At 30.1% G+C, this 15,100-nt stretch overlaps 1 protein-coding gene across 2 annotated transcripts in view; it reads right to left on the bottom strand.

Annotated features, from left to right (window-relative positions):
* LOC145268284 (cilia- and flagella-associated protein 337-like) overlaps positions 1–15,100 on the bottom strand; it is a 177,131-nt gene that overhangs the window by 59,394 nt on the left and 102,637 nt on the right. For both annotated transcript variants that reach the window (XM_080123688.1, XM_080123687.1), the window contains exons 17-18: positions 12,108–12,211; positions 6,537–6,597 (exon numbers count right to left, since the gene is read on the bottom strand). In XM_080123688.1, coding sequence (XP_079979814.1) covers positions 6,537–6,597; positions 12,108–12,211 — 165 coding nt within the window. The remainder of the gene's footprint in view (positions 1–6,536; positions 6,598–12,107; positions 12,212–15,100) is intronic.

Genomic DNA, 15,100 nt, shown 5'->3' with positions numbered 1-15,100 from the left:
CAATAATTTTTCTCGGTCTTTAAACCTAGTTATCTCAAGTTTTTCTGATAAGCATAATAGACATGGTGAGTTCAATGAGTGGCAAGTATTGGCCCTTCTAATAATATTCCATTCTATACTAGGTGTTTTATTTTCTCTAACTAATTTCCAGTAATATAACGATAAGGAAGTGTCCTTTTCATATGTTTGATTATTCATCGAGCGTGTATGTCCATAGAATCTATTTTTGAAAGTCATTTGGGTACTCCCTATGTAGAATCTTTCGTCCCTTGGGTTCTCCATCGGGAATATCCTTGCTTGGTATACCACCGATGAGGTCAGACATTCATTTTTTATTGGGCATTCCTCAGGTTTTTTACAGTTACATTTATTCACCGCAGTGTTTGCACTAGTATTCTCCCCTTCTCTATTAGTCGTCTTTAAAATTCTTCCATTATGCTTTTTTATAATCCTTTCCAAATTATCACTACAGCTGTAACTTAATTTTAATGTATTTTTATTAAATATCTTATGTAATGTATTATTTGGTGGGAAATGCTTATTAATAAGTTGTAAAAATTTTGCACCAAGTTTTGTTTTCAACATAATGTTAAAGGGGGGTGTGAACCAAATAATTTTCCTACCACGATTTCTAGATCCATTTGTGCTAGTGTTATTTATTTTATATTTTATCTCTATGTCCTTATATCCACTATTTTTAAGTGCTGTATTATAAATAGCTTTGCAATTATTGAAAGTTACTTCATTAGATGAATTGTTACTTATTCTACTTTCAATAGATAACGGTATATGTTTAATAATAGATGGTGGATGGTTAGACTGCGGGTGTATATAAATAGGATTAGCGTTATCCTTCATATATGGTTTATAAGCATTTAAATCCAGATCTAAAGTAACGTCAAGGAAATCAACCTGTTTTAAGTTAGCATTAACTTCTACTTTTAGGCCAAAATTTTTCATGTCCCTATGGATTGCTCTCCTAATTTGATCGCATTTAACACTTGTAGCATTCTTCACTATTATCAGCCCATCATCACGATATAGGCCCATGTCCCTTCTATCAATAATATTATCGTTCGTTAAATTATGAATGATATAAAGTCCAACGAGATCTGTTGCCTCTGCAGAGTCCAGCGATCCCATTGATACCCCGAAAAAGTTGTTTTGCCCATTTTTTGCCCATTGTTCCCCGTTATAGACAAGGACAGTTGTGCGGCATTTCATAATAATATCCAAATCCTCCTCGGAGACATTAGTATAGGTCTTGGCAAATTCAATTGCCTTTCCAAAGAGATCCTTTGTGATTGACGGGTAGTAATCCATAATGTCAAATTGCACAAAGGCGCAGTTTTTCTTGTTGGCAATGTTAAGAAACCATTTTACCGGATCCGCCGTATTTATCCATAGGTTCAGGTTGAACTGCAGTTTTAATTCTAGATTGATTTTCTCTAATATTCTTTTACTAATCTTTCCAATTTCGGGTCTGGTTGGGTTAATCAATCTTGTTGTTGGTTTTGTGTTGAAGCTAGGTTTATGATCCTTTAAAAGGATATACGCTTCGTTTTCTCTAAGTTTATTTACTCTATCGCTGATTTGTAATTCATCCGTGATTTTTTTACTGTCCTTATTTATCAAATGAATTACGTTGTTATTTTTTACCTTGTGATAGTCTTTTTTCAAATTCTTCTGGACCAGGTCATTATATTTCTCCCTGTCTAATTTGTAAAAGTTTCTAGTCTTATCAGCCTTAACAAGGATATGTTGTGACTTGTTGATCTCCTTTACAATATCGTCGAGTTTTTTTTGGAATTGATTTTTAGTTTTGTGGAATTCTAAATTTCTAATTAGTGAATAGAGATCCTTCTCAAATAGCACTAATTGTGGGATTACTGGTGGTGATTTAATGCTTTTAAATCCATATCTCTCTTTCTTGGTGTTATCATTTTTATCCAATAGAAAAAAGGTAGCTTTCCATTTCATCCTTTTGAGTAAATCATCCATTTTCATTATTAATTTATACACATAAGCACATACACATGAATATATATATATATGTATATATATATATATATATATATATATTCATGTGTATGTGCTTATGTGTATATATGGTATGTGTGTACATGTGCGCATATGGGTATATGTGCATGCATGTATGTATGCATATGGGTGCACGTATGCATGCCTGGACCTGTACATGTCATTGTATGCATATACATGTGTATTGATATATATGCGTGTATGTGTGTGCATATCTGTTTATGCATATTATTATTTATATATGCATTATATGTATGGGGGGTGCATACATTATATACATATGGCCGTTGAATATGACTGTGTATTGGTATGTATGCGTATATATGGATGTTAATTGTGCATGCGTATATATACCTGCACCCTTATGCATATGTTTTTTTTATGTAAAAGCTACTATTGGTCTAGGGTTTTAATATAAATATTATTATTTATACTTTTATTGTTATTATTATTATTATTATTATTAATAATAATAATAATAATAATAATAATAATAATAATAATAATAATAATAATAATAATATTTTATAAATATTGTCATTATTATCAATACACACAGAGTGAGTTTCGAGCCAAAAGCACATACATTTAAGTACCTGCTCTGATATTATCCTCGGTCTGTGTATGAGAATTCCTTCGGGACTGAGACAATTTTCCTTCAGGACCGAGACTTTTTGTATTCTCATTTAATTATTATTATTATTATTATTATTATTATTATTATTATTAGTAGTAGTAGTAGTAGTAGTAGTAGTAGTAGTAGTAGTATTCATTTATTTATTTATTTATTTATTTATTTATGTTCGTCCCATCTTTATTGAGGGAGAGACGGAATTTACTCACCATTAAAAAAGCCGACATTGTCTCTAACTCTGCCCTCTTCAGTAGTTGTTTTATTCTTCTTCTTCTTCTTCTTCTTCTTCTTATTATTATTATTATTATTATTATTATTATTATTACTACTACTACTACTACTACTACTACTACTACTACTACTACTACTACTACTACTCATAACTAATAATTACATTATTTTTACCATTTAACAATTTCGTTTCTATTCCATTATCCATATTGAAATCAATTGCGGCTCATGTTTGCCGTTTGATTTAAACCCTTTTACGTTGCAACATTAAACATTAAAAAAAAAACAATCTTCTCCCACAAACGGCTAAAATAATTCACGTGAACTTTTTCGACAAATTTCCAGTTCTTTCAACTGTTTTCTTTTTCTTTTTCATTTCGATACTTTTTTGTGACCAAGAGCAGCAGGTCCGCTTGAAATATAAAAAATAACAATAAAAATATTAAATACAAAAAGTAACATCGTTTTTCATGCTTCAAAAACCCTCATAACCTTTAAATCACTGTCCTAGAAGCATACGTGAACTTTAACATTTATATATATATATATATATATATATATATATATATATATATATATATATATATATATATATATATATATATATATATAAAAGTGACCTTGTTTGTCGATGTGTGCGCAGAATGGTCTCTACCAGAGTACTCTGTCAATTTTTGATCGATAGACTTGAAACTTGGACCTGTAGAACAAATTTGATTTGGTTTTTAGCCAATAAAAATAGTCGTTAAGGGGGAATGGAAAAAAAAATGAAACTTGGCAAGCATAAGTTGACTAAACGTGTTACTTCTATGCATGCGGAAATATACAATTATATCTTTTACAACATTATTTTTTTTTAGTTTTTATATGGCCATGGATTTAGTTCAGATGGCTACAAATAAGGTTGGAAAGTTATATGTTTTGGTTTCGATTCTAGCTGATAGCATACAAGTCATATTATTTTTTCACTTTAGAAATCACCACTATATATTGGGTACATTACAATAATCAATAGCGTATTGACTCTATAATAATAAATATGAAATCCGTATAAATTAAAATATCATATTTAAGCATATTTTATGATTGGGCAATGCCAGGCGGCCTGCTAGTAAACTATAAAAGTGAACTCGTCTGTCTGCATGCAGAATGGTCTCTAACAAACTACTCTGTCAACTTTTGGGCTACAGACTTGAAACTTGATATATGGGGTATTCAAAATTGATTTGGTTCTTTAGCTGGAAAAATAGCTGCTAAGGGGTAAAAATTGAAAAACTATAACTTGGCAAATATAGTTTGGCGTAATGAGTATGCTTTATGCATACGTAAATATATGTTTGTACATTTAACTGCATTAATTTGTCAAGTTTTATACATGTGTTGTTAGTTCATATGGTACCAAATACTACTACAGAGCTAAATATTTTGACTTTGATTCTAGCTGATGGCACCAAAGTCATATTTGTTTGTTTTTTTTATTTTGACTCTTGAAATTACTGCTATATATTTGGTACAATATAATAATCAATAAAGAATTGGCTTTATAATAATAAATGTGAAATCTGCATGAATTAAAATATTATATTTAAGCATATTTTACAACCAGGCAACGACCTGCTAGTACTAAATAAATATTCTTCTAAATTTCTATACAGTAACCACATAATACGTTTGTGGCTTCCAACTTGATATTGCAAAAAAATACCTTGTCGTCCAAAATATACATGTCATCAGCTGCACGGCTACTAATGGCGGGGGGGGGGGATAAACACACGCAAAACGTACCAGATTAGGTTGAGGTGGGGAAACTGTTGTCCAGTTTGTGGTGTTATGAAACCATTACAGTTCAAGGGGACAACAATTAAATCCAGGTGAATTACAGAGTCTGGATAGGGAGGGAAACAGCACTAGAAATTAAGAACTTTAAATTAGCGGATGGTAATCGACCAAATTTGGCGGGCACAACCTTTACTTGAAAAATTATATGTACACAGAAGCTGCCCAGATGATAAAGAAGGGGCAGAGAGAAAAAGATAACTGTTTTTTTTTTTAAATGATACAATCATAAATTTTGACACCAAAAGAGTTGGAACTGTTAAGGATGAGAGGGAGGTTTGATGTGGAGAGATGCAATAGGCGAGATCTTGATGTATACAGATAAATAAAGCGAATGACTTATCCAGACTGTGCGCCTGCTAATTATTACTCGCTTATAAATGTGAATATTCAACACAGGCATATGTTTGAAAACAAAAAAGGGGGATGCACTTATACATGTATATGCATTTATCTGCTCAAAGAATTCTAGGATCAATCATACACAGGTGCAGAGTGGGAGGGATGAGGTCAATGTAAATTTCCATAGTTACGCATTCAATTTGAATATCGAATGCAGCAGTAAGTCCTGGGAACATGTTTACCAGAAACAACAGTTGGAAATAAGTCATACACCATCCACTATAGACTATGCAATTCCTACAACTGCATATCTAGAAAACGGAGCTATTCAGCCTGACATAGTGATATGGGACAAGAAGGAGAAAGAAGCAACCTTAGTAGAAGTCAGTGTCCCCAATGATGCACAGTTAAACAGAACTGAGAGGGAAAAGATAACGAAATACCAAGGTGTTATGTATGACATGAAAAGAAATTGGAATCTTAGGAAGATCTCCAGTAATTATAGGAGCAACTGGACTCATGAAAAAGAATTAAAAAAAAAATAAAAACTATCTAGCAAATATACACGTGGGACCAAGTTGGAGCAAAAGAGATATAAACGATTGCACTTAAAGAGACGATTAGAACCTTAAAAAGATATTTCGGTTAGAATGTGCGAGATAGGGGGTGAATGTCTGGCAATGGGTAGGATGGCCCATCCCCAACTAAAACCAAAGGATAAGAAAATTGAAAAAAAAAAAAAAGAAAAAGAAAAATCTCACTGTGTTATCTCCATACTACAAACCTGTCATTTGAACTATACTGAACATGTTAATTTCCATATGCATATGTTATAAGCATACTTATTGGTCAAGAGGGAATAACTGAGTATGACAGTTATTTGCCCTTTTGGGAAGTTTTACTAATTTCGACATGATGCGAGAGTGCGCAATAGCATTTTTGCCTAAAATGCATTTTTCGAAATCAAATTATACTGTTCAATCACCATAACATAAATGCTTTACTTTATTGGAAAATAGTAAAAACAGTAGTGATGGGACGATTCCAATATTTTTCCCGATTCTGATACAATTACCAATTCCGATTCTTTTTTGTTATTTTTTTCTGATTGCTGTAAAAACACATGGTGAATATGCATATTTTTTTTTTTTCAAACATAAAAACACACTTGTGGGAGAGGATCTATAGCTTTTACTGGTAGCTTAAAATAAATAAATACTTATTATCTTATTATTAATACCAGTAATAGAAGATTTTGTTTATAAACAAAATCAAATAGTAAAAAAGATAATGAACAAAAATCGTTTTTTTTTTTTAGCATTGGAAAATAGGCAGAAATTTTTCCGATTCTGATACCCCAAAAGTTCCGATTTTTCCAATTCTCGATTCCGATTAACACTAAAAAATAGTAAATAAATAAAAAATATGTATTTTAAAAGAAAAAAATAATTACTTGCTTCTTCTGTTCATTTGTACAAAGAGAAGGTCATTAACTTCTGATTTATTTTCAGCTTCTAAAAAGAATAAAGATAAAAAAAAAACACTTTTTTTGTTCAGCTTGTAAAAATCAGAGACAAGATGCAACTAACAATTTATTGGATTGGGTTTTTCTTTTAACCACCAGAGTTAAACTTTTCTTAAAAGACTTGAACATGCCTGGCTTTATTGCTACTCTCTCTCTCTCTCTCTCTCTCTCTCTCTCTCTCTCTCTCTCTCTCTCTCTCTCTCTCTCTCTCTCTCACACACACACACACACACACACACACACACACACACACACACACACACACACACACACACACGCGAATGAGTGCTTTCCAGATGCGTACACACACCAAATGCACACACATCTGTCTCTTTATATATATATATATATAGTTATGTCTCGGAAGTAGAGTGAAAAGCACATCTTATTTTTCTTTTATTAATATTTTTTTCCTTGTACACATCTTTGTGAATTATTCCATGGATTTCTGCCTTTAGATTATTATGGACCATCTTCTTCCAATTACGGGATTTCCTTGGATTTTACTTGTACAAATGGAAATTCTTTTAACTTTCTTGAAGTTTTACATTTGGATTTTACCGTCACTGGATTTTTTATCTTCCACCAGACTATCCATTAATGTGTAATCACCTTTTTCTTTACCATATTCCCTCTGCTTAACTTATTTTGTTTTCAAGTAAGATCTTTGACTTATTTGTTGTTTCATCAAATACTTCTGCATGCAAAATCCGATCCCGCATTTTGCTAATTCCTACCCTCTGATGAGAAGGAGAGCATTTCTTCGAAACTCTGCGGATTAAGGACTATCCATTTATCTAGTGTTTCCTTTTCAGATTAAATATGTTTTTAACTCATTTCAAAGTGTTTTTTAACATATTTCATTAACTGTTTGCTCATATATATATATATATGTATATATATATATATATATATATATATATATATATATATATATATATATATATGTATTTGTTTTTCAATTGCAACAACTGAATCGAGCACCTGCCATGGTTCATTTACCTGCAAATAATAACCTCCATTACACTGGACTCCTTTAATTGCGGTTGTTTATTTTTATTTTAATGTTGAACTCCGTATGAACTGTTTTCTATATTTATATTCTTATGTTCTTTTAAATTTTGTGACTACAAATCATAAAACTTTTAGTTTCATCCTATGAGGTAACCAGCAAATACATAGAAATGTTAAAGAAAATTTTAGCGTGACTGATTATCTTGCTAACAGTTTTTCCTCTGATGAGAAGAGTTTGCATTCTTTGAAATTCCGCAGATAAAGGAGCACCTATAATAAAAACTTTTTGTAAATTTCTACTCTTTACATCTCCGTTCTTATTATATATATATATATATATATATATATATATATATATATATATATATATATATATATAAAATAAATTCTTTTTTCTCTCTTCTTCTTCACTCATTTTTTTTCTCTCATCTCCACTCATTTTTCTTAATTATGCCTTGCCTCGGCAGCCGAGTCTAACACATATCTTATCGTTCTTTTAATAATATTATTGGAATTCTTTCCCCATTTCCTTGTACCTATTTGTGAATTATTTCACGGATTTCTGCCTTTTGGATTAATTTGGACCATCTTCCAATTATGCGATTCCCTTGGATTTTACTTGTGTGAATGGAAATTTGACTAACTTTCTTGGATTTGCGTTTTTGGATTTTATCGTCATTGGATACTTTACCTTTCACCAGACTATCCATTCACGTGAAATCACTTTTTTCTTCACCCTATTCCCTCTGCTTCACTTTTTGTTATCAAGTAAGATCTTTGATTTACTTGTAGTTTCATCAAATACTTTTGCAAGCAAAATCCGATCCCACATTTTGCTTAATCCTACCCTCTGATGAGAAGGAAAGTATTTCTTCGAAACACCGCGGATTAAGGACAATCCACTTATTTAGTGTTTCCTTTTCAAATTAAATATGTTTTTAACTCTTTTTCAAAGTGTTTTTTAACATGTTTTATTAACTATTTGCTCTTATATATATATATATATATATATATATATATATATATATATATATATAAGAAAAGATAGGAGATAATAATTAAAATTACATCATCATGTCAATAAGGATAAGGGTGATTACAATAAGTGAAAGGGAAACGAGGAGGTAGGAAACATCTTTAGGCTATAGCATTTCAAAGCTAAATGCTTTTCATCAGAAGAGGAGAAAAAACAGCATTGTACAAGAAGACAACACCGATTTTATATGCAAATGTAACTTTAATTATTATCTCTTTTCTTATAAATTGCTCTTCTTAATTCAGCAGAGCTTCATTTATCCAGACAGATTGGCTCTTCCCTCCCCAATATATATATATATATATATATATATATATATATATATATATGCATATATATATATATATATATATATATATATATATATATATATAAAGTTAACTTAAAAATATAAAAAATGCAAATATAAATTAAAAAAAAATGGGTTTATAACATTTAGATATGAAATGATTATGAAAGAATAGGATAATATGGTAAGAAAAAAATTAAAAAATATTAAAAGTAGGTACAATACATAAGAATAAATTGGAAGACTATATATGTAAGTAATACTCTTTGAAAGAGTCTTCACGCAAGCTGCAGTTTTATGCCCGGTCTGTTTTAATTATTTTTTACATTTTTTCACTCGTTGTTTTTAAAGGACACGTACATCTTTGCAATTTATTTGCCAGCAAATTCTAGCATTGCTACAAATATAATTTGCTGATTTCTTTCTGTCCTCTAATGAGAAGAATAGTAAGAATAGCAAGAATAGCATTCTTTGAAACTCTTCTTTTTTTTTTTCCTTTTTTTGGCACGATAACAAGTAAAGTTTTTATTTTTTATTATTTATCTTTTTATCTATTTTCGAAAGAGTGCCACGTGCAAGTGGAGAAGGACAAAACAGAGTTATGCCAAATTTGTGTCGAGAATTGTCTTAAGTTCCGACTTCTTTTTTTTTTTTGGCTTCCACTTTAATAAGAACGTGAATTTATGAGCTGAATTTATTCGACACAACATGATTCAACTCAAAAAAATAAATAAAAGCTAACTTGAATTAAGATTAAAGTTAAGGTGCTATTGTAGACCTTCACCCCTTTTAACTGACAGATTTAATTTCTTATATACATATAAGAATACATATAACTAGAAGAATAAGACTCGGATTTGAGCTCATCAGTTAGACATATCTGAACATAGGATTTGAAATCTGCGCCTCTTGCATGCGAGGCGAGCAGTTTACCAACTGAGCAAACACACCACACACAAGAAAGCCTATAAACTGGCACAGATCAAACAAACCATAACGAAATTTGACAGTGGATTGAACCTATCATGTACAAAGCAAGGGATGTGATCATCGCAATCAGCTATAACCCAAACCGGCGTCTAACAAGTAGGAATTTTATACTTGTAAGGTTGATACCATCACGACATGCTAAACTAGCAAGCAATCAGTAATAGAATCTTCAGAATGCGATAGAATATATAATTATTTCCACAGCCAGACAACGTTGCAGCTGACAAAAACCATGACAGCCAACAAACCAGAAGTCTAAGACTCAAGTTTCGCCCTCATTTTAGGCTTATCAGTTAGACACATTCGAATATATATATGTGTGTGTGTGTGTGTGTGTGTGTGTGTGTGTGTGTGTGTGTGTGTGTGTGTGTGTGTGTGTGTGTGTGTGTGGAGTTAAAAGATTGATAATTTATAATTAAAATTAAAAATCGGTTTCAAAAGGCAGAACAAACAAAATCAATAAATTGTACGATCGTTTCGGAAACGATGTTTTTATCGAGACAGACAATGCGTCTTGGACAATAATTTTATCATTTGATTTTATAAAACAGTCTCCTCATCAGCAAAAAGGAGTGGGTGGGGGTTTAAAGGCACCAAAAATAAAAATAGCATTTTTTTAAGTAAGGCAGATATATCTGGAAAATATTTAAAATATAAAAACAGTTACTTATTTTGATGTGGATAAACAAAGTAAGATAAAATAAAATAAAATCGGATGGAAAAGTAAGATTAAGGGCGGGGGGGGGATATCTTTAATATTTCTAATAAAAATATATGTATGTATGTATATATAATAAAATAATTACTGAATTGTGTTTGTATTTAGTTATAGGGATAGTATTTTGAAATTTTTAAAATGGTGAAGATGAAAGTGTATATTTATTTATTACGGACTATTATCCTTATCTTTCTTAGTTGTTGTTTCACAACGTTTTGACCAACTATCCCTCTGGCCTTCATCAAGTGGTAACCACGATGGGATAGAAACTCTGAATCTACTAACTGCATTCCTAGCAATTACTGTCATCCATAGTTGTTGTCGTCGTCTCACCACGTTTTGGCCAAGTAAGTCTCTGGCTGGTTTTGGGTAGGATTGAAACTGCTATCTTCAGACAATTCTCACTTGGAACCGTAGAGATTCAACGTCTCTATCCATTGCGCCACGTCGCGGTTACCACCTGATGAAGGCTAGAGGAATAGTTGGCTGAAACATCATGAAACAACAACTAAGAAAGATGAGGATAATAGTCTGCAATAAATAAAATTAATAAATAATACTCATCTAAATAATGAATTTCAATTAAATAATATATATGAAAGTGTATTTTCACAAAACGCTAATTGGAACACTATCAATAGTTTTATTTACGACTATGGAAACAAAATTTCAGACAAAGATTTTTGTACTACAGACTGGATGAATTGGGCCGATTTTAAAATGGTTTGGTTACTATTAAGAACGTCGGGTATGACTGAACACACCAAATTCGTCAATTTTATACTATTACAAAAAAACTTATCTTCTCACCACCAACACTCTGATCCCCACTTGACCCGTTCTTTTGATTATTCAGAGCACACTTTCTTTACCTGACAGTGTAGAAAACCAGCTTCGAAATCTAGTGGGAGATGTCCTCTTCTCTTCCTTACTACCTCGTTATTTTCAGGACAAATGTTCGGCTGAGCTCCAATCTATCGTCAATTCCTCTTAAAACATTCACAACAAACACTCGTCTAACTATAACCATTGCCAACAATCTTCTTACTCTCTATATGTACCTAAAAATGAACAAAAATTCCCTTAGCAAAGCTTCTTTCCAAGAGCTGCCTGTCTGTGGAACACAATACAATGGGGCTGCTTCCCAGCTGACTATAACACGGTCGTTTTCAAGTCGAATGTAAATAAATTCTTGTTGAGCCATCCTTGTAAATAATCAGTTTCTACCCAATTTCCACCGTTACCGTTTATCATAAGTATTAAGGCCCAGAGGCCACTCGAGGATGAGAGTTAACGAGTGTACGGTGATCATGTGATAAATGGTAAGGGTGGAAATTGGATAGAAATTGATTCCTCTGTAAAAACCCTCCCCTGCAAAAGAAACACACAAAAAATCATTTCATTAACTGGTTTTTGTTAACTGATTTTTCAAGCCGAAAATCATTAACTTACCATCATAGGAACTGCCTTTATGTTTTTTACAGAGTTCTTTAAGACATAATCCTGTGTTATAATTCCAAACTCTGATCCTACCATCTTGTCCTCCAGTTATCAATCTAAAAGTAAAACAAATAAAATGAAATTAATTTAACAAACACATTAAAAAAAAGAAAGAAAAGAAACTGTATTTATATACTATAGAGTCACCATTTATCAAGGTGCGAAGGCCACTCAAGGATAAAGGTTAATGAGGTGTTGGTAATTGTGGAAATTGGGTAGAAATTAATTATTTAATAAAAACCGGATCAACAAGAACTTGTCTATGTTGGACTTGAAAACGACAATATTGTAATCAGCCGGGATGCAACTCCATGGTATTGTGTTCTGAGAAAAACACTTTGCGCGTGAAATTTTTGTTTAGTTTTAGGTATAGATAGAGAGTAATGGAAATTGTTAATAGCGGTTGTAGCTAGACGATTGTTTGCTGTGAATGTTTTACGAGGGAGGACCATACATCACATTTATTCAACTCCCCATGAGGTCAAAGTTGACAGAAGAAAATTCAGAGATCCGTAATAGTGATGTGTGCAAAAAAAAATAAACCTTATCACAAGTGATGGAACGATTCCAATATTTTTCCTGATTCCGATACAATTACCGATTCCGATTCTTTGAAAATCTCTTATATATTTAACAATAAAGTTGGAATCTTTTTTTACGATCACCGATCACCGTAAAAACCCATGTTAAAAGTGCATATTTTTTCTCAAACATAAAGATAAATTTGTGTGGGGAAGTGATCTATAGATTTCAGTTTTACTGGGAGTTTGAAATCAATGAATATTTATTTTATTATTACTAGCAGCAGTGGAAGATTTTGTTTTAAACAAAATCAAATAAAAATATAATTAACAGGATCGTTTCCGCATTAGAAAACGGGAACAATTTTTTTCCGATTCCGATACTCCAAAGAGTTCTGATTTTTCCAATTCTCGATTCTGATTAATCGTCCTTACACTAGTTTACAACCTTTGGCACTCCTCACAAATAGAGGTGCTACGTATAAGCGCTTTGTCTAGTCTTGGTAGCATTGAATGTTACGGCACTTCTGCATGTCAGTAACATATTAGCAACAGAGACGAGTTATCAACCCCTGTTCTTCAAAAGAGAACTGACGTCTAGCGACCATTATGTGAAACTCAAATATAAACAACTGTTTACGATAACACAAAAATATATAATAACAAAATAAATAACACAAAAATATATAATAACAAAGTAAATAACGCAAAAATATATAATAACAAAATAAATAACGCAAAAATATATAATAACAAAATAAATAACGCAAAAATATATGAAAATCGAAACATTTATTGCATAAAAAATGTATCAAAATATAATTTTAATGTATTAATATAATTTCTTTTCAATGAGTGATTCATAATTGAAAATAAAATGATAAATATGATGATAAAAACACAAGACATTTATAGATTGTTTTTAGAATTTGTTCTTTTTTTCACAGTAAGTTTGCATAAAAATGTAGCAAAATATAATTTTAAAAAAACATGAAACATTTATAGATTGTTTTTAGAATTATTATTTTTTATGGTAAAGTTGTATAAAACTACAGCAAAATATGCTTAAAAACATGAAACATTTATAGATTGTTTTTAGAATTATTATTTTTTTATGGTAAGGTTGTATAAAAATGTAGCAAAATATACCTAAAAAACATGAAACATTTATAGATTGTTTTTAGAGTTATTATTTTTTATGGTGAGTATGTAGAAAAATACAGCAAAATATACTTAAAAAACATGAAACATTTATAGATTGTGTTTAGAATTATTTTTTTTTTTATGGTAAGGTTGTATAAAAATGTAGCAAAATATACTTAAAAAACATGAAACATTTATAGATTGTTTTTAGAGTTATTATTTTTTTATGGTAAGGTTTTATAAAAATGTAGCAAAATATACTTAAAAATATGAAACATTTATAGATTGTTTTTAGAGTTTTTTTTATGTTATGGTTGTAAAAAAATATAGCAAAATATACTTAAAAACATGAAACATTTATAGATTGTTCTTAGAATTTTATTTATTTTTGGTAAGGTTGTATAAAAATACAGCAAAATATACTTTAAAAACATGAAATTTTTATAGATTGTTTTTAGAGTTATTTTTTATGGTAAGGTTGAATAAAAATACAGCAAAATATACTTAAAAAACATGAAACATTTATAGATTGTTCTAAGAGTTATTATTTTTTATGGTAAGGTTGAATAAAAATGTAGCAAAATATACTTAAAAAACATGAAACATTTATAGATTGTTCTTAGAATTATTATTTTTTATGGTAAGGTTGTATAAAAATACAGCAAAATATACTTAAAAACATGAAACATTTATAGATTGTTTTTAGAATTTATTTTCTTTATGCTAAATTTGTATAAAAATGTAGCAAAATATACTTAAAAAACATGAAACATTTATAGATTGTTTTTAGAGTCACTATTTTTTATGGTAAGTATGTAGAAAAATACAGCATGTTCCATGTTTTTTAAGTATATTTATACTTAAAAAACATGAAACATTTATAGATTGTTTTTAGAATTATTATTTTTTTAAGGTAAGGTTGAATAAAAATACAGCAAAATATACTTAAAAAACATGAAACATTTATAGATTGTTTTTAGAATTATTATTTTTTTATGGTAAGGTTGTATAAAAATGTAGCAAAATATACTTAAAAAAATGAAACATTTATAGATTGTTTTTAGAATTATTATTTTTCATGATAAGGTTGTATAAAAATGTAGCAAAATATACTTAAAAATCATGAAACATTTATAGATTGTTTTTAGAGTTATTATTTTTTTATGGTAAGGTTGTATAAAAATGTAGCAAAATATACTTAAAAATCATGAAACATTTATAGATTGTTTTTAGAATTATTATTTTTTTATGGTAAGGTTGTAGAAAAATACAGCAAAATAT

Source organism: Euprymna scolopes, chromosome 43 (assembly GCF_053919585.1).
Source record: "Euprymna scolopes isolate OS-2025 chromosome 43, ASM5391958v1, whole genome shotgun sequence".
NCBI classification, from domain to species: domain Eukaryota; kingdom Metazoa; phylum Mollusca; class Cephalopoda; order Sepiida; family Sepiolidae; genus Euprymna; species Euprymna scolopes.
The sequence above is the reverse complement of the archived record's forward strand: the minus strand, read 5'-3'. Positions and strand labels throughout refer to the sequence as shown.